The sequence below is a fragment of the Gallinula chloropus genome (genome assembly GCF_964237585.1).
Source record: "Gallinula chloropus genome assembly, chromosome: 5".
In the NCBI taxonomy this organism is placed as follows: Eukaryota; Metazoa; Chordata; class Aves; order Gruiformes; family Rallidae; genus Gallinula; species Gallinula chloropus.
In genome coordinates, this window is record NC_140090.1 from 75,761,619 (window position 1) to 75,789,131 (window position 27,513).

At 44.6% G+C, this 27,513-nt stretch overlaps 1 protein-coding gene across 2 annotated transcripts in view; it reads left to right on the forward strand.

Annotated features, from left to right (window-relative positions):
• The window catches only part of GRK5 (G protein-coupled receptor kinase 5), a 165,729-nt gene that overhangs the window by 53,316 nt on the left and 84,900 nt on the right, over positions 1 to 27,513 (forward strand). For both annotated transcript variants that reach the window (XR_014617331.1, XM_084264738.1), the window contains exon 2: positions 16,044 to 16,139. Coding sequence is in view for 1 of the 2 variants with exons in the window: in XM_084264738.1 (XP_084120864.1) it covers positions 16,044 to 16,139 (96 nt within the window). In the remaining variant the exon portion in view is untranslated. The remainder of the gene's footprint in view (positions 1 to 16,043; positions 16,140 to 27,513) is intronic.

Consider the following 27,513-nt stretch of genomic DNA (forward strand, 5'->3'; position numbering starts at 1 on the left):
CTGAAAGGGTTGTCAGGCATTGGAACAGGCTGCCCAGGGAGGTGGTGGAGTCACCATCCCTGGAGGTATTTAGAAGGCATGTAGATGAAGAGCTTAAGGACATGGTCTAGAGGTGGGGTAGGCAGGGTTAGGCTGTAGTTGGACTCAATGATCTAAAGGGTCTCTTCCAACCCAGGTGATTCTGTGATTCTATGATAGGATCTTCTGGTGTCTGGTAGAGGGGGAGTGTCAGCCTTTTTCTCAGCAGGTCCTCTTCCTCTCTCCAGCTCCTTGCTCTCCTCCCAGCAGTAGGAAGGTGGTGTACATCCCCTTTGAAGAGTGACCAGTAGTTCAGAGTTGGTGGAGGGAATCCAAACCACATCAACACCTGCATGGTGCACACAGCAGCACCCAGTCCTTTTTCTCAACACGGCTGGGCTGCTTAAAACAAGCAGAGTAAATAGAAAATGAAGAATGCTTTTCCCTCTAGCATCCTAGTTATCTTAAGTCCTCTGACAATATCAACTGGAAGACATTCCAAGAAGAATGGGTCTGGCTTTATTTTGTTTTTTCTAATTAAAGCTGTGCATTTAGACTGTCTGTGATAATTCCTCTTCCCAGTGGTACATGTGGAGTGTCTCAACAGGACTGTAAAAGTCACGCTAATTTATGTGAGGGCAAAATTCATCTTTAAGCTGGAAAGGCTTTTTTCTGTTTTTTGTTTGCAGAATGCTTTTGCTTAAGTAGAGGGCACTGCTGAAAAGCCAAGGGATGTGTTGGTGATCTTTATTTTTATTAATATACTTTAAAAGCAATTCAGAAATATTTCACTTGATACCTGAAGCCAGGGCAGCGGAGTGCAAACTGCTTTGTCTTTTACTGACATGGAAAATGTGTGATTCCACTTTTTCCCCCCGTCTTTGCTTCTCTGCTTCTGGGAAGGAAAGATTTCTTTTTTTAATAATTGAGAACACTGCCTTTTTAGGCATAAAATACAAATAATTTATATTTATTTTTACTGCCGCTGTAAGCACTCTTCCACATCTCCCACGTTATTCTCCCATGAAAAACTTCCATACCAGGAAGCCTTCAAAGCCAACACGTAACTCCAGAAACAATCTGCACTTAGGATTTTGGGCAGAAGGAACTCTTCAGTTAGGATCCTTATCTCTCCCTCTCTCAGGAGACTCTTATGAGGGCTTGCTGGCATGCATGGCTCCCGCTGAAGTCATCTGGAGTTGTAGGGGCTTGACATAGCTGGACTCAAGGCTATTATGGTTGAGAACCAGTCCTGCTCTTGAGACCCTAGTCAGGCTGTAGAGCAATCCTTGCCTGCATTTCAAGAGGATTTAATATACAAAAGCATGGAAAATAACTGAAATTCCTACTAACGTACGGCTGAGAGCCTAGCCCTTAGCTTAAAGAAATACCCCTTGTCTTCACGCACATGAGCCACTCGTAAGTTTACTGGAGACAGAGGGAGGCTATTAAATCCAGTCCTTCCACCAAAGGAAGAAGAGACAACCAGGACCATCCTGTCTCCACCGCCCACCCCTGACAGCCCTTGTTCCCTGGTGCGAGGAGCCGGAGATGCCGTGCAAAGTGCAGCGCGTGTCCACAGGAGCAAGGACCAGCCTTGCCTTCCTGCCTCATGGTGTTTCTTTCCCACAAGGGCTGTTTTCGTCAGGGGTCCTGTTTTTGTTATCATTTTAAAAGGTAATTTAGAATCTTAACTTCAGCCAGCTGAAATTATTTTGGTTCCCCCTCCTCCCCCTTTTACGGAGAAGGTTTATAAATACCGAGCTGCACAGGAAGCAAATTCTCTCCTTATCAGATTGTTCTGTGGTCACTTTTCTTTTCCTCAAAAGCATAATGGAGAACTTTATCAGTGCTCAGTCATTTGTTTCCTACTAAACACCAGTGATTAAGGTACTTTTTGGCTCACTGGGAAGAGTTACTGACCTGTTTCGTCTGTGAACTTAGCTTTGAATTGGGAGACACCCAAACCTGGTAGGAAGTGAGTCTTAATTGGGTTCCAGTTCCGTAAGCAGGGGTTGCAGTTTCCCAGTGGGGTGTGGTAAATAGCCATCACCCAAATAATATTAATTACACGATCTCCCAGAGCGGTCCCAAGAGGTGCTGAAGCAGCACATGTGTCACTTGGGCTTAGAAGACCACGAAGACCAGCGTTTGCTGCTGCGCTGCTTTACACGGCGCAGAGCACGCTGTGTCACAGGGGGAGTTGAATGAGATAAGGAGGCTTGGCTTTTCTGAGTAATTGCTTGGGGTTTGGTTTTGCTCTTGTGCATTTAAAAATCAAAGCACTGTCTGAAGCAATAAGCTGGATTTCTTTTTTTCTGCCCGGAAACCCTGCAAGGAATGATAGTAACGACCCCAAGTGTGGATCTTATAGAACACTTGCACAGAAAATGTTCCTTGCAGCTGAGACTGCATCTTCCATATAGGTTTGTTCAGCTTTGGAGTGACTCTCGGTGCCACACAAGTGGTATCTATACTTTATTGATCAGAGTCAGGCTCTGTGCGAGCAGCGTTATGCTCCTGGCATTGCAGCCTTCGTGCGCTGCCCTGTGCCACCAGCGCTGTCACGGGTGCTGCACTCTGCCCTTCCCCAAGCAGCAGCTTACAGCTTTTGCTGCAAAAGCCCCACTGTTTATTTTGCTCATCGTGTAGGATATGGGCCCTGGGGCCCAGGTGGCTCTCTGGCAGAGCCCAGGTCCCTCCGGGCAGGTCAGACCACTCTCACACCAGGACTTGCTCTGCAGCTCCAGGCAAACTGGAACTGCTGAGCCCTTAGCCCTTTAGGACCACGTCAAGTCTTCATGGAGGCAGTTTAGCCCCATAGCCCCAGCAGACGTCCTCTCTTGGTTATTGATGAGCAGCAGAAGCGAGAAGCGAGCGAATACACAGTTCAATGACAGCTTGTCACTGACTTCTCTGTTGTTAATTGAAGCTCAGCAAGCCGGATTCACGCGGGATGTAAGTACACCAGCCTTGGAGTTAGAATTGACTCTGACCCGATAATCAGACTTTTCCATCTGGGCTAGAAAAACATGAACCTGGTGGCTTGTTAGGGACATGCTGGCAGACACTTAAAGACAGCGATGCTGAAGGCATCATTATAATTAGCTCAGTCAGAGACTGAGCACATAGATTTACTTGAAAACCAGTATGTCTGTTCCCTGGTCGACGTGACCTCTGTGGAAATACACTGCTGAAAGAATATTTAGTCACCTAATTCAATGTTACACATCCTTGATGACGGTGTTACATATTACTGCTATTAATTAAAGGTATCAGCGTGTACCATAATGAGGGGAATGACTACGGCGTAAGAAGTCACTTTAAGGATCTCAGGAGCTGACTGGTAGGTTGATACAGTCTTTTTTTAAATTTAGAAAGTGCTTGTTCCTTGTTTACACAGCTTAAACACCAGAGGGGTTCACGTATATTCGGATGAACGGGAAAGATGTCCCCTTCTGTCTGTTTCACAACAGCTTGAAACTAATATAAGTGCCTTAAAACAAAGGGATGCTTTCATCCTTGTTCCTACAACTCCACGAGAAAATCTGAGTTGAAATGAGATTGAGCAACAAGACAGTAAGTAAGTAGACCTCATTCTTCACTGAAGAAGAAGTTGCTTCAGTAGAAAAGTGTTAGGCAGCTTCATAAAATGTTACTAACCAGACAAAAATTTCCCAGTTTTGTTACTCCTCCCGTGGTGACACTTCCCGCTCAAGGATGCGTTGTTGAACAGGGGTTATACAGGACAAATGAGAGAGGAAGTTTTTCTGGAGAGGGAAATGTAAAGAAAATTTTTCTTTTTTATAAAATTTTGTTATTTTTACCTTTTCCTTTATTTTTTCCCCCCATTTCTCTCCATTTTTCTCAAAAATAAGAAGCAAGATCAGACTGATTTTTACAGTGTAGCTCACACATTCAATTTAACTTTCATTTTTTTAAACACTTCTATTCAAAGATCTGGATTTTAGGAGATTTTTTTAAAACAGAAGTAAACAACTACTCTTTCCAAAGCGAGCAGGAATAATCTATGGCTGCTTGACTGGGCCCAAAAATGTTCCGTTCAGTGCTGGAGTCAGCAGCAGTTTCCTACAAAGACTTCATTTGACCCGCGCTGAGGCTGGCAACAATCTCAGCTCCAGCCATCAAAACATTCCTTTGTGGCCAAGTGCCCTTCTGCTTTCTCTGAAATATCTGGTGTCAGTTTTAACAAGAGGGGAAACAGACGTTCGTCACCATTAATTCGTCGGACAATTAAGCCAGTGATCTCTGACCTCCTGCCATTATTGGCTTTCAGAGCCAGGGTAGAGACCCTGCAGATATCTGTTCTCTGTCATTCCTCATGAGCTGCCCCGGTATTTTATTTACACAGAGGCTTAGCTTTTGCCCACCACCAGCTAAATGTATATGCTTCGTAATAAAAATTGCTAATAAACTGTCCCAGACACTGACATTCATCTCTGAGCCAGGATAACAGCAAGCAAAGGGAACAGCTGGCTGTCAGGAAAGCATCTGAGAGGGAATTATACATTTATTTAGATTTATGTATGTATTAGAAGTGTCTGTCCCTGGCTGCAGCTGCTTTTGGTGTGTTGGGCTGGCTTGGGCATCTGGCATCACTCTGAACCCGAGGCAAGGTCTCAGGCTGGGAGGTGTGGGTGGTTTGGGACCTCTGCATGGCGATGCTTTCCTCTTCTTCCTTTATCTTCCAGGCTATGACAGGACCTCAGTTTTTCTCTTTCCTGATGTCTCTGGTTGTGGGATCATTCCTGTTGCCACACTGCTCCTTGGGGGCTGTTGGCCCAAATCAATACCCTCTTTTAATCCCAACCTGAGGGCTGCGGGGGAATAGCAAGTGGAAGTGCAGGATGCTGTGAGCAATGAGGAAATAGTTAATCCATCCCTGGCACAAAGCTGCTTGTTTTATGTTTGTTAGGATGGTGCTCTTGGGGTGGGTGGTGGGAGAGGCGAGACAAGAGTGGGCCAGCTGCTTGCATCATACGCCGCTTACGCCATGCAGCCTTCAAGCCTCCTTTCTCAGCTGCGGCTTTGAAGCGCGTTAGCTCACCGGAGGAACCCTTTCCTTTGCTTTACAACAAGTTTCCTCTTTTTTTTTTTGCCTCCTACCTCCTAATTTTCTCTTTTTCTTTCTGCTTATCGCGTCCATCAGTTGGTAGCTATAGTAACACCTGTGAGTGAGCGACTGTGGTACACCCTTACAGACCCACTCCCCTCGGGGATGGCTCTGCCGGGCTTTCACACGCCTGCAATGGCTTGGCACCCTCTTTTATAGGGGCTTCTCCGAACAACGGGGACAGTCTTAGCTTGGGAGCTGGCTCCATCCTGCTTGCTATTTGCAGCTGCAACCCGCAGTATATTGTGGCAGAAGGAATGAGTCACTGGCAGAGCAATCTGTTACATCAGATAATCACAGATTACCTCCATTAACCTGAATCCCTTCGGTAACCTTTTACAATAATGATCCTAAATGCTGACGCATGCAGTTGTGTTACCAGCGTGTCTTGGGCTGTTGGTGATTTTTGAGGACAATGCTTGCTATGGTTTTAGGGGTGGTTTAGCAAGGTGTGACAGGGAAAGCTGCAGAAAAGAGCTCTGGGTATGTTGTTGCTGGATGAGGTGATGGGGCAGGTTTTGTAGCTAAGTAAGGGGGAAAATTTGGGTGAACTGCGCTCTTTTCTTGTTTTTGCCCCCACTCTTTCCCTCCCCCTGTGATCTTAACCCTGGCAAAAGAAGCTGCTGCAGTGCTGCAACCTTGATCTCCACCAAAGCCATGCGTGTCGATCTGCATCCGCCCTGTGCACAGCCTTCCACCCTTGCCTTCTCATCATGGGAATCTGATTAATGTTTATAAATATCTGAAGTGTGGGAGACAGAGGGAAATGGCCAGCCTCTTCTCAGGGGTCTGTGGGGACAGGACAAGGGGCAATGGCCTCAAGTTGGAGCACAGAAAGTTCCACACCAACATGCGGAAGAACTTTTTCCCAGTGAGGGTGAGGGAGCCCTGGGACAGGCTGCCCAGGGGGTGTGGAGTCTCCTTCTCTGGAGATATTCAAGACCCATCTGGATGCCGACCTGTGCAACCTGTCCTAGGGACCCTGCTTTGGCAGGGGGTTGGACTCAATGATCTCTGGAGGTTCCTTCCAACCCCTACAGTTCTGTGAATCTGTGAATCTACCAAGTACTTTTTTATTCCAAAGCCAAAGCATGTGCCAGCACCTGTTCCTCTCTGCCAGACAGTCGCTGCAGCTGTAACCTGGCATTGCAGGGTGGCTTTCCCTTTTCCCATTCCCTTCTCTGCGTTTCCTCCATGGAATATGTGAAGGCTTGTCCTGTATCCAGGATTCATTTATGCTTTATGTATACATCTGTAGTTGAGAACCTGGCACTCAACTGAGAGCTGCAATGATGGGTAGGGTTATCTGCTTTTGTGGTCAAGAAGGGTGTCACCAATCCTGATCTCAAACAGAAAGTGACCCAACCCAAGACATGTTTCGATGCTGTGCTTTTCTTCCTGGCTGACTCTGAAAACGAAAGGGCTGATGTGTCACAGAAGAGATGTTCCTCTGGAGCTGTTCTGGCAGTGTAGCCCACACACATGTTCTCAGGAAGTTCCTTGCCTAATTTTCACATTTTTTTAGCTTGTTTACATCAACTTTCTGAAAAGTGTTGAGAAAAAAGGGTGGGTCCAGCCAAACGTCATTGAATGACACTTGTTATGGCTCTTGGGCTATCTCTCTGTGCCCTGAGACTGATTTAATGGTCCTCTAGACCACTGCAAAAATAACACCTGCTAACACTTGTTCAGTACCCTCCTACTCAAGTGTCCACATCAGCACCTCTGCTGGGCTACTATCTCTGGTGGGATGAACTGTGGGAGGAGAGTCTGTGGTAATGCAGTGATGTGGTAGAGAATCTGTACGCACAGGCAGCACGGAGGTGCTGCTCTCATCAGCCATTGTCTATCAAAGCTGAGACCTCTGTCTCCATCTTTAAACATCTGCCTGCCAAAGAGCAGGACTGAGTACTCAGGTGGGTTATCTAGGTGCTTGAAGCATTTGCTTTTCTGCCTCCTTCATGGAGACTCCACACCGTTTCGTCCTTGCTTTTCTGGTGGCTGTTTTCCTTACTCAGACGTAAACCATGTAAACTGAAAGAGTGTGCTGTTATTTATGTATGGGAAGCAGAAGACATCTGGATTTCTGGCTTCTTATCAGAGCATCTCAAAGCTTTACTGATTCTACCAATTAGATGGAACTAATAAATCAGCCGGGCCTAATAAGACAGCCTGTCTCAAATCATTAATTTTTCACATTTGCTGAAATTCTTTTCTTCAGCCCTGTTGTTAAGTTCACATAAGTGAGGGTGAAACCCAGAAAAGACCATAATTCTCAGAGCTTGGCTACAGACTGCTGATAGGAACACACTCGAATTCTTACCTCCCATCCAGCTGGATCTCCTCCCCACGGTTCAGAAATACTCCTTATAAAACTCAAATGTCAGGAACACAGAGGCTAAGTTCTTTTTTTAGAGACTGCAGAACTATTTGCGGGAGGAAAAGCCCACACAGCTCTTTGACAGGGACAGACCGAACCTGCATCGTTCCCTGCTCAGGGCTGGGTTTTTACATGTTCTCCCTCTAAAACTGGCACCAGAGTGTGCAGAAGAGATGAGCCCTGTGTATTTGTCTGTACCAGGGCCATGTCCTTGTGTGTTCCTTCTTCCTGTGCCACTAAACATCGGATTTGCACGACACAGAGCAGCAAATCAGCAAAAGCTTTGACTTCCAGTAATTTCTCTCAGTATCTGACCAGGACCCATGAATCCCCTCAAGGTATTTTGGCTTTAGAGGCCAGCCCTAAGAACTTTTGGGTAGCCTGAGGAGTGCCATTGAATCCAGCAGCAGAACACAAGCTCCCAGGCAATCTACATGGGCAACGGGGGATACATCGATTGTATGAGGAGTGGGCGATGAGTTGCATACGCAGGTTTGGGATTGGAAGTGTTGGTTAGCAGCTGGCATACATGTTACTAAAACTGGGTAATAAACATATAGAACAGGCCATAAGTTTAGAATGCCTTTGCTTAAAGAGGAGTTCCTTCCTGGAAAGATGTTATCAAGCAGGATTTCTGGAGCAGGGATTTGCATTCTTTCTTTGGAAGAATGGGAAACAGTTCTCCTACAGCCAGTGTAAATTGCAGCTGTGCAAATTAGCTTAAGGGAACTGGTATGGAATGTGAGAATTTAGATCCAGGGAGGCAGGCCGCCTTCATTCCTTGTTTGAGTCTTGTGTGCTTCAGAACGTGATGGCTGAGAACATTTCTGACAAAAGAATCTTCCTTTCTGAGAATGAAGCTTTGTCAGAAATGAAAGGCTTCTCAGGAAAGTGTCTACTTAAGAGAAAAAAGGATTTGCTTTTTCTACCTTCCTTTTGACAATATAGAAACATCATTTTAACGAAGTAAAGAATGTCAATTTACCCTCCCCATTTTTCCCCAGTGATATAATATATCTTAACACTCTATTTGATATGTTCTATGATAATGTTTTGACGTTGGATAACTGAGATGACTCAAATGTTATAAAAATGAATTGGTTTAATGTCTTTAAATCAGAATTTTCTAGAACTTTGAAATACTGACTCTCAGCTTCAGTTTGGAGGAAAGCTCCACTGAGATATTTAGCATTCCTAGCAGGGTGATAACCCTGTTTCTCAACAGCTCTGTTTAAAATCGATATGAAAGTGCTACAGACAAATGTTATCTGTTACCTACATCACTGATTGACAAAATCTCTTCATAATCCCCAGCTTCAGACATCACAGCCTCTTCATGTTCCTCTAAGAGACCTTACAGGCCCAGAAAGAGCTTCCAAAGGAGCATAGTGGCTCCAGATTAATTTATTGCATTATCTCTTCTGCTCTTGCTGCCAACTACAGTGTCAAATACTATCCAGGCACTCTTCAATTTGAAGCCATCGGTTCAGTTCATCTCAACAGCTTGTTGAACTATCCAATACATACATGGTAGGGAATTCCAAACACAACTAAACTGCCTGGATTTGTGCCAGTAGCCTAGTTTACTTTGAGGTCAAGAGTAAGACGTTAAAAATTTGGGTTGTGCTTAATTTGACTATTTTAGATGATATCTGGAATTATTTTGATAAGATTTGCTATTTATTTGGTTTTTAATAGATTCTAAACCTTCAGTGTATTTTGTATCTTCTGGATTAATTTTTTTTGTGGCAAAATAGGCACTGCTGTCCTTTTTCTCATACATCAGCTGTAGATGAGCACAGTACAGTTAAAATACAGGCATAAAAGAGAGATATGTCATAATAGACAAACTAAAGGTGCTTATACAAGGGAAAATTTAACTGTACCCAGGGAAATCACATCACCAAACAACTCCCTCTTAAGATGCTCAGCAGTGAAATGGACACCCAGCGTGTGTGAACTGTCCCCCCAAAACCAAAGATGACTTGTTGAAATAATCTATAACGTGCATTAAAAATACCCAAGGGAGGATGTAGGCAGACTGGAGTGGAGAGTGCCACAACCTGAGATGCCCACTAGAGACCAACAGAAAAAATGACGGGTATGTGTATTTTCAGTTTAGTTCAGACCCTTTCAATATGTAATTATGTAAAGGCTTCTGTGTGTTCCTAGGGTAGTACCAAAGTGGCCTTGACATATGATAGTCAAGCCCTGAGGATCAGTCTTTGGAGACTAATCACAGCTTCTTGTGTCCCTTTAGGCCAGTGGATGTTATTAAAACATATTGTTAACATATAAATTATGATTAACATATAAAGTGTGTTATTAAAGCCATGTTTTGGTATTTACAGTACTACTTGACCTCTTTTTTTAAATAATAGGTAGATATTCCTGCAATAAATATTTGTTTATGAACAGTGATTTCTGCAAGACGTTAAAAGGACTTTAGATGCCAGTTGTATGCAAAATGTTGTGCCCTCAGGTCCTCTGGTAACCAGATTGCAAAGCCAGCCTGCCTCTGCTGGGGAGAAGCTTGTGTTTTTCCTCATGAAATTCCCATCTCCGTGGTTCCAAACACTTGAACGTGTGATGCATCTGCTGTTGGTTTCCAAAAAAGCAATGGGATGGTTTACACAGCGGTTGTCAGGCTTATGTATCTGAGGCCACATGCAGATGATTTATGTGCTAACATGCCATGGCAGCAGGGAAAGAGGGCACAAACCCACTCCCACAGCCCAGGGCTATTCAGGGAGTCACGTTCATCAAAAAAGGCTGCAGGAGATAAGACAGATAAGCATTGATAAGGGGAGCTATATAACAGGATTCTCTTTTGAGGGCATGTTGTGGACTTTTTATGTATCTTATAAATGAGAGTCTCTAAAGGCTGGTTTGCAGCGACACTGCCTCCCCATGGATGAGGGACACCCACCAGCTTTTGAAAATCCAGCCCTCGTGCTCTTTTTTTCCTTGGGATAACGTAAAAGGGGATTCCTAAAGATGTTCCTAACAGCCTTGTAAGCCTTTGTTTTAAGTACGTGTTAGTCAGGAGTATCATCTTGTAAGGATAAACCAGGGTTCCTGGGATTTTTTTCTGCTTTCCCAGATGAGAAGGGCAGGATGAAGGACAGAGAGCAAGCAGTGTCTTTCATTCTTTAAAAAAAAAAACCCTTTTTTATTTGCTGGTTCAGCTGAGCATAGGTGGGACTAGTGGGAATGAAGAACAGTGAACCTGGGCGAACTTTGATATGAAGCAGGTCTAAGAAGGGCAGAGCTGTTTGCCACAGAGGCTAGATGTGTTAGATACAACAGATTCTTATGGGAAAACGATGGGCTGATAAATTTTATTCATGCTGTCTCATTAGGAAGAGACACTCCAGGGAAATAAGCATTTGGCAGTCCAAGGCATTTACCAGGAGAATAAGAACAGCCTGAATTTAAGTAGCTTAGATTCTAAAAAAGAAGACATTTTTGGACGTAAATGACCTTAATGTTTTATGAGCCATAGCTATATTAATGGAGTATGGAAGAAAGTTCCTGTTTTCCACATACTTTAGGAACAGCTCTCTAAGATCTTCCTCTGAAACTGCCTGTGGTCCATCCTGTACTAGACAGACCATCCATCTGTTTAATCTAACACAGCAATTCCATGTGCCCCATAGAGCTGCATGCACTTGGAGGGGAGAGCGAGTAAAGGAAGACTGGCAAGAGGGAGAAGAAATTTGGACTTCTTTTGAGTGGAAATTGTAACCTAGCCATGATTTTTAAACTTTTAATACTATTTGGAGCTTGTTTCACTGCTTCCATGTGCTGCGTAATCAAAGACTTGCAATCAAAGTGTACAGAGCTCTTGTTGGGAAGGACTTGGCTGAGAGCCTAGCTACTGTTGTGAAATGGAAGACACAAACTGTAGTTGTCCTTCAGTGATCTGCAGATAGTTTACTTAATTGTGGATTAACTAGGTTCCAGATAAAACAGTTGAAGGCAAGGGAATGTTTGGCTGCCTTGGATTAGCCAGGCCTGGCAGCATGGGGTGTGGTGGTGCAGGTTTATCAGAGGAGTGTGAAGCCAGCTTGGCCCTGCTTCAAAGCCATCTCACTCACATGGTGGCGTGAGGCACGAAGTGAATGTGCTGCAGGCACGATGCAGGGATGGATGGATTCACCCATCGTTGTGTTTAACTCTTTGCCATTAAATATCTTTAATCAGCTGAGCAGGAGCACGGATTGATCCTGTCATTGGCATGATTAATGGGCTCAAGGACTTGGCTACAGCTCCTTGCTCCGATTTCTTGTGTCATTTTGCATAAGCCACTTAATATTTCACTGGCTCAACAATATGCAGGTACTTCCCTACCTCCTCCAGGTGTTAAGGGAGTAAGCATACACTGAATAACAGGTTAAAAAAGCCAGCACCCTAGGCTGAGGTTAGCTCTGGCTCACAAATGTTTTACATGTGTGCCTCTGGTTACATGTCTCCCTCCTTGCACGCAGAGATCAGAGCTAGATTTGCCATCTGGCATCACAAGATGATATGAAAAATGCCATGTATTTTTCAGTAGGTAGGATGTAAAGCAAATGCTTGTTTCCTGTAGGACTGGTTGACACGTTAGAGAATTAGCTTCACTCCTGGCTTTGCAAAGGCTGATTTGTTAAGTGCATGCAAGGGAGCGGAGCTGAGATTTCATGCCCTTGCTGCGAGCTCACCTTTTGCCACCATCAGCAAACCCAAGGTTTTCAAGCAGCCAGGCCTTCCAACACCACAGGACGGGATTCACATCTAAACCATGGCACATCTGTCAAGTCTTGCTCAGGGAACCTGCCTCGAGGACCACAGGTCCTCCTGTCTGAAACAAACAGCGCAAAGGCAGCAATCAAGGCGACGTGTGAAAAGCTTCCCTTTGCAACCTGCACAATTACTGACCTGTGCAGAGAAACCTCCCCTTTTCCCTTTTAGCTCTGCTAGACCATTTACCCTGTCTCTGCTGTCTCGCTGCATTATGTCCTTCAAACCCCCTGGAATTAACAACGTTCGGAGCCAGCAAACACTGCTGGCTCCACAAGAAAAGCTGAGAGCGGAAAGGTCAGGTCGATTAAAGCAGTTGATCAGAATCTTTAACATAAAGACGTCACAGGCAAAACAGTAATGCTACTTCACGCTCAGCTAAGAGCAAATGATTCATCAGGCAAGGCTGCTTATTTTTGGAAGATGGCCACAGAAGAGAAGGGAACACGCTGGCTGTATCGATCAGGGTTGTAACACGGGACCGCAAAGCCCTTCTCCAGTTTGGATGGAAATTTAATGTTGGGAATACATCATCTGATGTAAATATATTGATATGTATTTTACATCAAATGGATTTTTAAAAAATGTTCTGGCCCAGCTTAGCAGGCTAATTTCATCTCTGCACAAACCTCGGAGCTGTTGTTTAGAGCAAAGGGCTGTTTTGCAACGCTCTGCGCAGCCTGAGGCTGTTAAAGATGCAACCATTTTGTGAGGACTTCAGTAAAGGTGGCTGGAGAAGCAGGTGTGCTTGGAAATCTCCAGGGCTTTGGTCTAGAGGAAAGATTTTCAGTGGCTGAAGATGTACCAGTGTTGAGCAGATGCAGCCTAAAGGATGCTTTCAACTCACCTACTCCTGCTGCCTCCTGCGTCCTGTTCTAACAGGCACCGCTGCCCGAGTAGCCCCATGCCCCTGTGCTCCCTTCCAGTGCCTGCTCATACCTAAGGCAGAGAGCTCCTGCCTGATCCTTAGAACACCCCTCTTCCTGGTCCTTGGTGAGAGCAGGGTGGGTCTGCAGGGGGAGAGGCAGCAGGCAGAAGTGAACGGCACATACATGTCATACATGGAGGTGGGGTGAGCTGCTCTGGGAGCTGGCATCCTGAGGAAGGGACCCAGAAAGAGCTGCTCTGGGAGCTGGCATCCTGAGGAAGGGACCCAGAAATCCAGATTCATACCTGTCAAAGGGGGATCTTTCTGCTTGGCTGTTGCCCAACTGTTTCCCTTGCTCCTTGTTCTCTACTCCCTTCCCATTCCTCCCCCAGTGCTAATAAATATATACTTAACTCATCCAGTTCCCATGGAGGTGTGGCATGAAGGCCTAGAACTCAAAGTTTACAAGGTAAAGGAGTGTGAGGAAGAACATGAAGCAATAGTTCGGAGAAGAAAAGGCAGCCAAAGAGAATAAATGGCAAAGAGAAGGAAACGGGAATTCCTGGAGGAAGGATTATTGCCAGAGGAGTGTGTGAAGGGAGGGGCAGAGGAATGTACGTAGGGTGTGATGAAACATAAGGGCAGGAGCACTGAATAGTGTGCAAGAAGGCACAGGAAGAAGAAGGGGATGAGTGGATGTGGCAGCCTGGCAAGCAGGAGCAATTGTGCAGGCTTCCAGGAGTAAGTTTTCAGGGAGATGAAAGCCAGTGGAGGACCCTTTGGGTTGCTGAATCCAACCTCTGCAGGCACTGGTGACCAGAGCAGGGCCGTGCACTCCATGGAAGTTGGTGAGCAGACCATGACAGTGCCCCACCCCAGTGCACAAAATGCTTCTCAGAGCCTTCTAGCATTCCTAAGATCTTCAGCCTGGAAGACCAAGGATTGCAGCTCCTCAGATAACTCTGTCTGGAAGGATGGGAGAGGAAATTACTTCAGCAGCAGTGTTTTGGATGTGCTGAAGAGGGGAGGTGGAAGCAGAGTTCAATACAGACCCAACTGTTGTGTAATACTGAGTAGTGTGGAGGCAATCACAGCTCTCTGTGCTTTGCTGGAGACTTAATTCCTGGAAAGGGTAGCGTGGCTGGACTCCTGATAGTCTAAACAAGCTAGTTCCTTCATGGCTAGTGCAGATATCTCTGCTCTACATCGCATAACGGAGACACAGAATAAATTCCTGCCAGTAAGGAGTTTAAAAGAATTCAAAGCAAATTTGGTAATAACAAACCCCAAGGAATAGAAGGTGAGATGCAAAAGGATCAGAAACACACCAGAGAGAGTCATATTTCACAATTTTTCTCCAAGGCTCATGTTTTCTCTGTAATGGGCCACTACCTTTTGAGTCAATGCTCTCCTAGTTCAGGCTGCAGTAGCATCTAGTGCCCAGCACACCCTCAATCTGCAACTGTGACTCCACCAGCCCCTCTCCAGGATTAACTCCACTCTGAATTAGTCATTCGGCGTGCCAGCGCGTGTAAAATAGACTCAAGTGAATCAGATGTCGTGTGTGGGGATTGAATCGCAGTAAATAACAGCGGCTTGGAGAACCTCAGTCTGCATCTGGGCTTTCACATCCAGAGGGATGCTCTTTCTCTGGCAGTGGTGAGGCCTCCCTGAGCAGGACATACACGTGAACGAGCCAGGAGCCAACCCCCCCAGTGCCATACTTCCTGCCCTCTGTGATGATGTTAATGTTGTGGCATAAAAAAAAGGTGGAGTCATAACAGGAAAACCCAGTGGAGAGCTGGGGTTAAAATGTGCCCACTGATGGTGGGGGGAAAAAGACATGAAAAATCTGGATGTGTCCTCTTAGGCTGAGCTGCTTCAGGTCTGAGCGCCCATCGAGCAGACACTGGAGGAGAGCATGCACATCTCAGCCTGTGTTAGGCTTGCTTGGGCTGAGGGAGCATAAACCCATAGGCACTGTGTCTTCTAGTGATCCCAACAAGGAACGAAGTGAGGTGTGCTGGAAATCCTGCCATTACTGGTCCTGCTGCAGGAGGCATCCACCTTGCAAGCTCAGATGTGGCAGCTGGAGATGTCAGTGATGCCTGCAGCAGGGTAATTATGAAGGGACATAGATGAGGGAGATTTATCAGCATGGAAAGGCTGATGGAAAAGGTCTTGGACCTTATTCAGCCAGGGCTGGAGGAAGACCTGGAGGTCATTCAACTTGAGGACATTCCAGCTGAAGAAATCTCAGGGAGGAGTGAGAAAGGGAAAAAAGAACCAAAAAGAAATTTTCTCTTCATGGGTATGTTATGTTGATTTCCCCCCATTGTTCTCTTCTTGTGGAAGCAGCAGTGACCAGAGCAGGTAACATCAGTGGTAATGCCTTGGTGGCAGTATGTGCAATGCGAGGGACAGGTGGAGTGGCTGAATTTTGGTCTTCAGTTTCCAGCACTTCTTTTGGGCTGGAGTCAGAGCTCATCCCCTAACCAGAAAGGGGAGGCCCAGGTTGAAAAGTTGTGAGCTGTAATTTTACAAGATTATTTGACTTGTGTGAAACGTCTATCAGTTGAGGCAGAGACAGTGTTGGAGATGCTCAGTTCAGCACTGTCTGGATCTGAACTGGATCTGATGGGCCCATCTGAACTCCCAACCTTTACCAACCTGTCTTCTGCCAGATGCCAGCTCTTTGGTGTGTGCCAACCCAGACAAGCTCAGACTTGACCTGTACATCTACCCACAATGTCTCAGCTTTAATTATTAGTGATATCCAGAAGAACTGTGACTGGGCTGGTAAACTCTGGATGGGGCTATGCCCTCAAAGCAATCTAACCCTGATATTTCTCTCTCTGCAGGGGGTGGAGGGAAACGCAAAGGCAAAAGCAAAAAGTGGAAGGAAATCTTGAAATTCCCTCACATTAGCCAGTGTGAAGAACTCCGAAGAACAATAGGTAAGAGCTTGTCCCTTCTTTGGAAGCAGAGCATAAATAAAATGTGCTGTCAGAACTGGTCCAGCAGAGCGGCATTAAAGGTACCCATCATGACATGGGATCGATTTAGTGATGGGCGTGCAATGCATATACCTCCTGTGACGCTGCCATGCAAACTCAACATCTTCTGGTCCCTAACAAGGCACTGCAGGTCAGGCAGGTGGGACTGGTGTATTGTGCTTGCAGGGCTTGGGGCTGGCAGCAGCTGGGCCCTTTGCTTTGCACAGGCTCCAACGGGACTTTACAGTTGGGCCAATGGGACAGATGCTTTGACTTGGTACCTAGCAGGGAAAACATGGATGTAAAAGGGCATTCAAAAATTAATCCCCTCATCACACCCTGCATTCCCTTGTAATAACTAGCTCTTTGGGAGGAAATGAGACTTGGTGAAAGCAGAGGGATTGCTGATGTAAGTGAAGGTTAATATTACTGATACTCTGGGTATGATGTTTGAAGCAGCACCCACTGCCCTCTGCCAGGCAGGTTTTCTCAGCAGTACCCTCATCCATTCAAACCACAACACTACCTTATGTAGTCCTTGGATCAGACATGTAAATATATATTTTTCAAATTACTTTTTTTTATTGATGTGGGCCAAACACTGAAGATCTGGGAGGGAGTTTGCAGTGGTCCTTTCCATAACACAGCATTTCTCCTGCTCATACCTGCCAAAATTCAGCATGTTCTTGACTGCTGCCTTGGCAAACAAGGGTAGTTACCTCCTTGTGAATTCTCCACTGGAAAGCCAAGTATCACTGATCTCTCTGCAAGAGTTAACTCCAGCAATCAAGGCTCCTTTTCTCCCCTACACTGATGTAAAATTCAGCTACTGACAACGAATGAATGGCAAGAAACTATAACAGCTGAGATAAGGGGCAACATAATTTGTCTAACTTGGGTGAAGTCCTAAGGTCTGAGTGACAGTGCCCTGGCACTATGTACAGTCAAAACTCACAGGGTGTTTTTGCAGAGAAAGTATGTGGAATGTTCTGAAACTCTTTTCACGGTCTCCTTCAGTAAACTTTTCTTTCCTCCTCCTCTGCTGTAGAGATAAAAAGAAGTAAAGAAAGGAAGGGGGGGACAGGAAAAGAGCATAGGTCTTCCCAGCTTATGGCCACTTGACAGACACACAAACCCTGGAACAATTTCTGAAGATACAAAGTCTTCTAGAAGCAAATCTGGCTTAACATACTATAACTTGCATAGGGAATTGTCTCCCTTGTTCCATCAACCAGGGAAAAAGAACACCAGATAAAATGCTTCCTCTTTCCAAAGGTGTAATATCCTTGATTGAGTACTCTTAAAAAAATTGTCTGCCAGAGATTCCTGTTTCTGAAATGCTGTTTCTGTCTTTTTTGTGTGTGTCAGCTTTGAATTGGATGTAAAATTAGTTAATTAGTTAGTTAGTTAATTAGTTGCTTACTTTGGTGAATGAGTTGGTGAAGTAACAGGGCAAGAGCTCTTGTAATGCTCTTGGTGGATTTGGATTCACTGCAAAGGTTGCCTCTTGACTGGGAATTCTAGCAACTGACTTTTATACAATTTGAAAAAAGGTTCAAATCCTAGTTTTGTGACTAATTTTTATTGAGCAGCTTTCCCACTGAGCTGGATGGCTCTACCTTTTTTCAGTTAACCTAGCTGAGGTTGAAACATCCCAGCTGAACAGTTGCTGTTCATACAAGGGATCTGACACACCTTGGATGTGGCAGACTCTGGGTCTGTAGCATTAAATCTCTTGCATGTGTGTGTTTGATCTGAATTGCTCAGGATGGATCTGTTGTATGTGCAGATCCATTGAACTGGGTTCTGTGCAGCTCATGCACACCCAGGGACAAGTGTGGGTCATTGCAGTCTGGCCTTAAAATGCTTCTTTTATTGTGTCTTCTGAGGAAGAACAACTCCCTTGGCTTTAACCCATCTTCTTTTGTTATTTTCTGCAAGTCCTTTGAAAGGATCTTAGGGCTTCAGGTGACAAGGTGTCTCCACAGGTGATTTTCCAGGGGAATGTACTGAAACATCTTTCTCGAACCATCATCTGATCTGTTCTATGATTTTCAGGGGATTCAGCTGCTCAGTGTGTCTGCCCATCAGTCCTCCCCCTAACAACTTCTTACCCTCCTGGTCAGTTCCAACCAAGTTTGATAATGAAGTAGAGACCCCAGAGAGGCTTTTTCCTCCAGCCTCTAAGGAGCCAGCAGGGAAGGAAAAGACATAAATTTATGCAAGGAAAAAGACATCAATTTATACAAGGAAAAGGCTACAGCCTTGATTCAGTGTGTTTAGAGGTCAAGTCAAATACTGGTAGGTTCTGCTCATCACACACCTCTTTGCTGTGCGTCAGCCTCCCAGCACTTTTGGTCAGACACAGTCTTACCACTACACCACATGTTAGAGTAAAAAAAAATCACATTGAGTCTTAGAGGGCTGCAGGAACTGGAGGAACTAGGCCCTTGAGGTTTTGTCTTACTCCTCTTTTCTGGATGCTTCCCAAGAGCCTCTGTGGAAATGCTGGAGGCAGGGATGGGATGGACCTTTTGATTTAGAGTGGGCATGGGCTGCTGGTGAGAAAGGCATGGTTTAGTTTAATGCAGCTCTAAGGCAAGGATGGGGAAAAGCTGCTGCTGTAATTGTGGCACTACAGCCTACACATGTGTGCAGATGCCCACACTTTGGTGTAAGAAACCTGTGTGCCTTTGCACCCCACTAAGGTGTACTGAAAAGAGTCTGTGTCTTCAAAAAAATAGCGTAGTGTGAAAAGAAATCTGTGAAAAACAGGAAGGCTGAAATAAACCAAGGGTCTGCGACCTGTGTTGACACAATTATGAGTCAGTTCATACCTTTTGGTTGCCTCTGTGTTTACAGGAGACTCTGTGTTTGACTATCCATCATCTGGTGTCTTACTGAAAGACTTGCTTAGTAAAGCCCTTTTTTCCCCCCCTTCTTGTGCACGGAAACAAAAATCAAAACACCCCAGAGAAACACTTTTTTCTTCTTTTTTTTTTTTTTGAAAAATAAACAAACACTGGAAACATCTTTATTAAAAGTCCCATTCAGCCAAGGAGCTATTTTTTTTGGATTGCACTTAAAAGCAACTTCTTTTCTCTTTTCTTTTTTGTCCAAAATACACAACACCTTTTGCAGGGAGATTCTGTTGTGTGCTAATGCAATGAGCAAGAAGAGCAGCAGGGGTGTTCAGCAGGATGCTACGCTGATGCCGTCACTGGGCTCTAAGCAAGGCTCAGCTATATCATAGAATACCCTGAGCTGGAAGGGACCCATAAGGATCATCAAATCTAACTCCTGGCTCCACACAGGGCCAGCCAGGTCAGAGCACAGGACTGAGCGCATCATCCAAACACTTCCTGACCTCAGCCAAGCTCAGTGCTGTGACCACTTCCCTGGGGAGTCTGTGCCAGCGCCCGACCACCCTCTCAGTACAGAACCTCTTCCTAATACCCATCCTGAACCTGCCCTGTCACAGTTTCATGCCATTCCCTTGGGTTCTATCACTGGTCACCAAACAGAGATTGGCACCTGCCCCTTCCCTCCCCCTCATCAGGAAGCCACAGACCGCAAGGAGGTCTCCCCTCAGCCTCCTCTTCTCCAGGCTGAACAAACTAAGGGATTTCTGCCTCTTCTTGTAAATCTTTCTCTCCAGACCCTTCCCCACCCCTGTTGCCCTCCTCTGGACACTCTCCAATAGTTTTGTGTCCCTCTTGTACTGTGGCACCCAAAACTGCACACCCAGTACTCGAGGTGAGGCCGCCCCAGCACAGTGTAGAGCGGGACAATCCCCTCCCTGGACCAACTGGCCATGCTGTGCTTCATGCACCCCGGGATGTGGTTGTCCCTCCTGGCTGCCTGGCCATGCTGTCTCAAAGGAGGTCAAAAACCTCTGCCATAAGAAATAGGGTAAATAGGGACAAGAATCTGGTCCCTCCAGATGCTTGAGAAAACTATATTATGCTGTTCTCCCCGATACATGAGGCTGGTGGTTTCTTAGTGATAATTAACATTCATGCCTTCAGTCCTCAAAGCCCATGTTGCCACTCACAGCCTCTTCCCAGCAGTGTATAATTGCATTACAACAGCTAGCCCTTTCCAGGTTAATGTTGGCATTAGCAGCCCTTTCCATCCATGGAAGCGGGTGTTTGAGACACTAGTGACGATGACTCATGTGCTACATGCTGCTAGTAGACGGTGCTGTGATGTCTTCAAAACCCACAGCTGATGGCTTAGCAAGGCAGAGACGTTTCAGGGGAAGGAATTCCTGCCCTTAACAAACACAGCATGAAGAGGTGCCACACCTTAGGGATACCCACTACTGGAAAGGCCAATCTATAAACAAAAATGTAAGAAAAAGCTGTCATTTTAAAGGTTGGGGTGTCTTTTCAATGAGAAAAGATGCTCAATGTCTGTAAATATCTCTGAATGACGCAAAAGGTTCAGTTGGTTAAAAGTGTGGATTTTGTATTTATTTTGCTCAGACCCATTCTGTACTTTTTTTTCTTTTTTTTCTCTTCCATAAAAACCCTGCTCGGGTGAAAGAGGTGATTATTCTGATCTTTGGCAAATTTTCTTTCACAACTGTCCAAATGCTATATAATAAATCAAGATTTATTTTTTTTTTCTTTCCCCATAGATTGAAGTTTGTGGGGAAACCGACACCAAATGTGTCTGCAGTTTGTTGTATAGAGTGACTCCTTGCATTATTGCAGGAAACTTTTAACTCCTTCAGCAAAGCAGCTTCTGGGTAGGAGGAGAACTCCTGATGATTTCTCTTGTTACATATTTTAATTCAGTGAGTTTTCACAGTCAGAAAGATCAACCCCATTCATACTAATTTTTGCCATGCTTGGTTTTAAAAAGAGAAAAAAAAATACCCTCCCTGTGCCATTTAACCTTTTGTGTGACATTTGCATCCCATTTATGCAGGGTAAAAGCACCTCGAGCTTCCAACTCTGGCAGGTTCTTTTCAGCCTTGTGAGAAAGGCTTTGTAGAGATGGTGGACAGAGTAAGTGGGACAAAATTGAAGCCGCAGAGTTCACATGCTCACTTTGTACAAAAGCTGGCTCTTTTTTTCCCCCCTTATTCTCTTTGTGCTGTACTTTTTCAGATGCCATCAAGGCCTTCACCTTTTTAGCCACTTAGGAATTTATCTACCTGGAGGCATATCAATGGCACAGGCTTTATGATGGGATTCAGACCTACCTAAGTGAGGGGCTTTTTAGCCTCTGGCACGGGCACTGATAGCAATCAAGAGGCTGTAGTGTGGACATCAGTGACAGAGAGATGCTGGAGTATTTATCCAGCTTCCCAGGAACGCTTTGCAGCCTGCACTGAGCTCCATCCTGTGGCAGAAAGGCTGCTATTATACCCCGGTTATCTCGTTTAAAGGTAGCTCGGGCACCTCTGCTCTGCTCCACGGTGCCACGACATCCTTCATGAATTCCCACCAGCGGTTCTTGGGTGCCTTGGCTTCAACAGTTTCCCAGAGATAAATGCCTGGGGCCCTTGGAAAAGGAACAGAGTGAGTTTCCAGGCTTACTAGTGGGGGCTGCTGCCTCGCAGAGATCAAGTGGCAGCACAGCCTAGCGAGGTTTATCGCGGGATAATGCATCTGTGTGGCACCCTGCCCTGCTTCAGCTGGGCACAGGGTCAGACACAGGGGGTGTATCTGCTTCAGGAAGGGAGAGGTAGGAAAAGAAATGCAGATCCCAGAGTCTGAGACTACGTGGAGGTGTCACTCCTAAAGCTCAGGCACCCGAACTGGAGCAGAGAAGGCATCAAAAGCCCGGTCTGATTGAAAACCACAAAGAAGTAGCCAATTTTCTCTCCACCAAATTCTTCAGCTCTGATGTTTACAGTGATTAAAAAGCACGGTTTAGAAATGTAATCCTGAAGCCAAGAAATAGATCAAAGGAAGGAATTGCAGTGTGCCTTCCACTGTAAATAACCAAGCACAACTCCTTATAACTTCTGTGATTGTCTCATGGTATCAGTCTGAACACTTACACCTAAGGCTGGGCTGGTGGTTTTGGTTAAAACTAGAGTTTGCATTTTTGAGATTTTTTTTTTTTTTTGGTAGAAAACATCAGCTTTCCATGGGAAAAAAACACTGGCATTTTTATTGTTAATGGATTTTCAACAAGTAGCCAGGATTCCGTGGCATGAAAGAGCAGAAAGGGAAATTATCTCCTGTTCTCTTCCCAAATATGTAGGCATAGGGGTAGCTGTGTCAGGAAGATGCTGGTGGTGTGTGTGTACACACAGCCAGAGCTGACTACCCAGCATGAGGCACTAGGTTTTCTACAAACATGGGGAACTGCAATCAGTGGGGTAGAAAATGCTATCTAGTTTAAGGAAAAAAAAGATAACATACTGTATGGTTGTTATACTGTTCATTGAAATATGTTTCCAGAGAAATTGAGATCATTTAAGCCCCAAGCTGAGAAACACATAGGCTTACAGATATCTTTTTATCCAAAGGGGGGTGTCCCTTTGAATTCATCTGACAATGGATGAGTTTTTTTCAGCAATCAGAATTGTGCTCTGTAGGAAAATACGTTTCCCCATGTGGGTACCCTTATCTAAGTGCAGTGTAAGATGCATTTCAGTCGCCATCTGCAAGAGCAAAGTGATGTCTTTACTGGTGTTGTTGCCTCACCCAAGTGTCAGGTCCCAGCCAAGATGTTTGCCAGCCCACCCTTAGGGGATGGGGTCCTGCCCCAGGGGCTCAGCATTGCCCCTTGGGTCATACTCACTGCATCAGGACCAAAGGGCTAGTTGTGGTGCTGTGGATAGTCTCTATGATGCCAGAGTGGTACCTAACAGAAAATCTCTGTGGATGAGTTGTTCTCCCTGGTGATTGTCTGCAAGGTGAGTACAGAAAGAGCACAGGGAGAGGAACACAAGAAGGACTGAAAGCAAAACTGGAAGAACTGCTGAAAGCTCTGGATAGATTTATTGCTCTGGAAAAAGTTATGCAGGTTTTTTTGGATAACATTAATGCAGAAGAAAACTTTGAAACTGATTTATTTCTGAAGAGGAAACAAAGTCCTTCCCCTTGACAGTCCTCACTTCACTTCCCTCTCACTTTCTTATTTTCTTTCTTCTACAGTAGAGACAACTTTCACCTCACTTTTGTGAGCCAAAAGGTCTCTGTTTCTCCTTTGAAATATGGCTTATGCAATCTTTCCAGCACAGACCTTGTCTTCAGCAGTACCCTGTAGTTCCTGGACTTGTCATGCTGTCCCATATCACGAATACATCTAAATTAAATTAACTACTTTTCAGCTGCAGGAACTGACCTCGTGATAGAAACTGTTCCAGCACATGAAATGATAGGGCTGACGTCAAAACCATATTGTTTGTTTACAAACCCACAGTTGGTCCAGTTCCTTTCTTTAAAATCCTTCAGTTGACTGTGTTTCTGTCATAAACATGGGTGCTTAGTGCTCAAACAATGGACAAACTGAGCAAGGTTTGGTGCTCCACAGGATCAGCTCTATCCAGTTTGCAGCGATGGGTGGAATGAAGAAGGGTCAGGGTAGGGTTTTTTTCTTGCAATATCTTATTTTTTTTAATGCCATCACAGAAAATATGTGGAAAACAAGCTGGTTTATGCATCTAGTAAGACTCCAGCCTAACACTGGGAGAACAGGCTGCTTGCGGGCTGCTTGTACTTGACAGCATCCAGGATGGGAAAGGGGACGCAGGGGAAATGAGTTGAAATGATCTCAGCCCACATTCTATTTACAGGATTTATTTCAAAAGACTTAATCCATTAAGTATTACCTTGGCAGTGGCAGCCCAGAAAGGAACCAAGAAAGACATTGCTATTCTCCATAAAGAACAGGCAGCAAATTCTCTACCAAAGAGTGAGTCTGCACCAGTTGTCACTCAATAGAAAGCCTCCTAAGGCAAGAAATATTATCAGTAAACCTCTGTCTTCTTATTTTTTGGCAAAAGACCATATTTGGAGCAATAAATTACTCTTCACAAATTAAGAAGGGAAAAAAAAATGCTCTGAGACACTTTGTATTATTTCCAGAAGTTGTTACAGGTATGTGCAGAAAAGGATTCAGAAGAGAATACATCCTGTTACAAGATCCATTTCATCTCTAGCTGAAAACAGAAGTAGATATTGTGAGCTGCAGGGTTTTTCATTATCTTATTAGGTAATATGAGTCATTAAGGCTAATTAATGCTTATGCACTGGTTTGGAATTGTAAAATGCTATAGAAGTGCTCACGGGTCCTGTTAAATAGTAGTACTTGGTTGTTAAGGAAATTTATTTTAAATCCAATTTAGTATTTGCTGGATACAGGGAATGAGAGGTAGGGCTGTGGTTATGAGAAAATCTTGCTCTTCTCCCTGCTAAATTCCCTTGTAACTTTTGCTGGCAGCGATGAGAAGAAGGTGGCAGGGCAAAGCAAGCCTCTGGTTTGGGTGCCTCTGCTCAGCCCTGCCAAAGCCAGTGAGAAAGTTTCCCTTAAATTAAATTGTACAGGAGCCCTCTTATAATCAAAGGAGGGAACTGTGGGAAGGCAAGAGAGAGAGGAAAGATCTACCAGACCTTTACACGGGTGCTGTGAGATGCACTCATGGGATGAGCAGCCTGAAGTCCTCACATTTGGGGCTGAACTCAAGCTTTTAGGGAAGGATGGGATTAACCTAAATTAAAGCTTCTTGAGGAAAATAACTCATTTGGAGTTGTAGGTAGAGGAAGCATTATTTTGACTTGGCTGCTTCTAGTTGTTATAGAGGCCTCTGGCACTGTGGCTGGACTTGGTTTTGGGCTTGCTAGAAACAGTCATGCTGGAAGTCTGGCTTGCTGAAATGCTGCAGGTCAGCATAAGTGAACGTAAGGGTCTGAGCCCTTGGTTGAAACACTTTGTAAGAAGAAAGGGCTTTTTGAATTATATATGTTCAGTAGAAGAGTGGCATTATTATTCTGGTTAAAATAATTTTTTTCTTTTATGATGTCCTACTTCCATGCCCTTCTTTGGTGCAAATGGGGCAGGACAGAAGGAAAGACCCTGTTCTTTATTTCAAACCAGCAAAGAAGTGTTAGTCTTTATTTATCTGAAAGTCCCTGAAGTGTTTTCAGTAAAACTATATTCATGTTATGAGTGTATGTACACTATATATGCACTATTTTGAATATCTGCAAAATATAAAAGCAATTTTGTACTTCTTTTTTTTCAATTTTATTTCTCTTTCCGTAGCACCTGTTCTACTGAAGCACCCTGACACAAAGTGTGTCGCTTCAGCACGAGGTCTACTTCTTCCTTTCAAAGCTGGAGAGGGGCTGTTTATCAGGGAGTGTAATGGTAGGACAAGGGGTGATGGCCTGAAGCTGAAGGAGGGGAGATTTAGATGAGACATTAGGCAGAAATCCTTCCCTGGAAGGGTGGGGAGGCCCTGGCACAGGATGCCCAGAGAAGCTGGTGCTGCCCCTGGATCCCTGGCAGGGTTCAAAGCCAGGTTGGATGGGGCTTTGGGCACCCTGGGCTGGTGGATGGTGTCCCTGCCCAAGGCAGGGGATGGGACTGGTTGGGTTTTGAGGTCCCTTCCCACCCAAACCAGCCTGGGATTCTCTGTGAAGGTCCTTGACCTTCAGTTTCACTGATTTAGTTATTTTTTTCCTGACAGTGCAATTGGGTAATCAAATGTAAATACAGTACTTCAGTTTTAAATATAATGAGAGGCACTGTAAATTATTTTATGGGTTAACAGGGTTGATATTCACACTCCTTGTAAATCCATGTCTGAGGAGAGACCCCAGATGAAGTGCCTTTGTGCAAATCAGGCCCGTTATTATCCCAGTGCCCTTGATTTCTGGCTTTTGAGGAGAGGAGAGGTTGAGAGCTTTTAGCATAATCCCACACATAACTTCTAATTCTGGTTTTGAGACATAGTGTGGAGAAATTCACGTGGGGAATGTTAAAATCCTGATTTTTTTTGGTGGTTTGGCTGGATCCATGAAGTCATTAAGAGATTTGATTTATTTTTGAGGTAAATCACTATACACTGCTTCGAAAACATTCTGGAGGTGATAATTGGAAAGATTTCTCCGTGTTCTGTAGATCAGAAATTGGGAAACAGCCATGGATTCTGCTAAATATTGATATTAAAATAGAACCCCCGCTTGGCAGGGTTGAAGCAGAAATTAATGAGACCATTTCTGAATAGAGCTCCTGGTTATGCCAGTACGTTTGTTTACTTATTAATCAATCACATTTGTACCATGCTAAAGCAATGCCAGGGAATTTTAAGACAAGTAAAATAAATACACTCTCTACCCTAAACTATTGTCTCTTAGCTGAAGCAATGGAAAGGATGAGTGAAAGTCCAATGTAGGGAAGGGAAACAAAATTACAGAGCAAGATGGTGTAATGCAAACCAGGAGAAATCTCCCAAGTTTGGAGAGGAAGGTCGATTGGCATTTGATTTTGTTGAGGAACTCCCTGTTGTTCTGGAATTGGTAAAGTTCAGTGTAAAACTGGCTCAACAAAAGCTCTTTTATTCCTTAAAAAATATATTAGGGACCAAGACATTTAAACCACAATTAAATGCATTGTGTTAAGGGAAATGTGAAGATTTTTACCATTAATTAATAGATTCATTCCAAAAGATGGGAAGTCTCTGTGGTATTAAATGACCTCTAAATGTGCAGTCTGTGCAAACTTACAAACTTCCCTGTACCTGCTGGATTCAGCATCCTCCTGCCCTGCACCAGTGTTATATTTGCAGGGTGGCATTGAGGGTTTCTTCACATCACATTGACTTTCTGAGCTCTCTCTTGGCCGAGTTAGGACAAGGCAGTGTTGGCAAATTGGTGAAGGCTGTTCTCGCGAGCAACAGGACCTGGCTCAACTACATCTTGAGTGTTTGCAATGTTGAAACAGCCCTCCACAAGTAAAGGTTTTCAGGCTTTCATAACTCCTGGTTCAAAATATTTTTGGCATTTATAAACATGGCTTTTAGGGAAATTTTGTTTTGAGCACGGGAAGAATTTGGTGCAAGTCACTTCAGAAGTATTCTGATCAGTCCAAACAAACAATACTGAGCACTGAAGTATCATGTTCATCATATTTGACCTTTCAGCTCAGGTATATTTTGTCTCATGAGCAGTGCCTTAAACACACCGAGCTTCAAGTGAGGCCTAAGAAATAAGTAAGGACACCCTGCAAAGGTGCAACACTGACTCTGAAGCAGAAAAGAGAGAGGCCTATGTTGGGAAACTTGCTGAATAGCATGGAATATTTGGTTTGATGTAGCAAAATGTGACATACTTGTGCTGATAAACTCTCCAACAGCCAAAGCCAA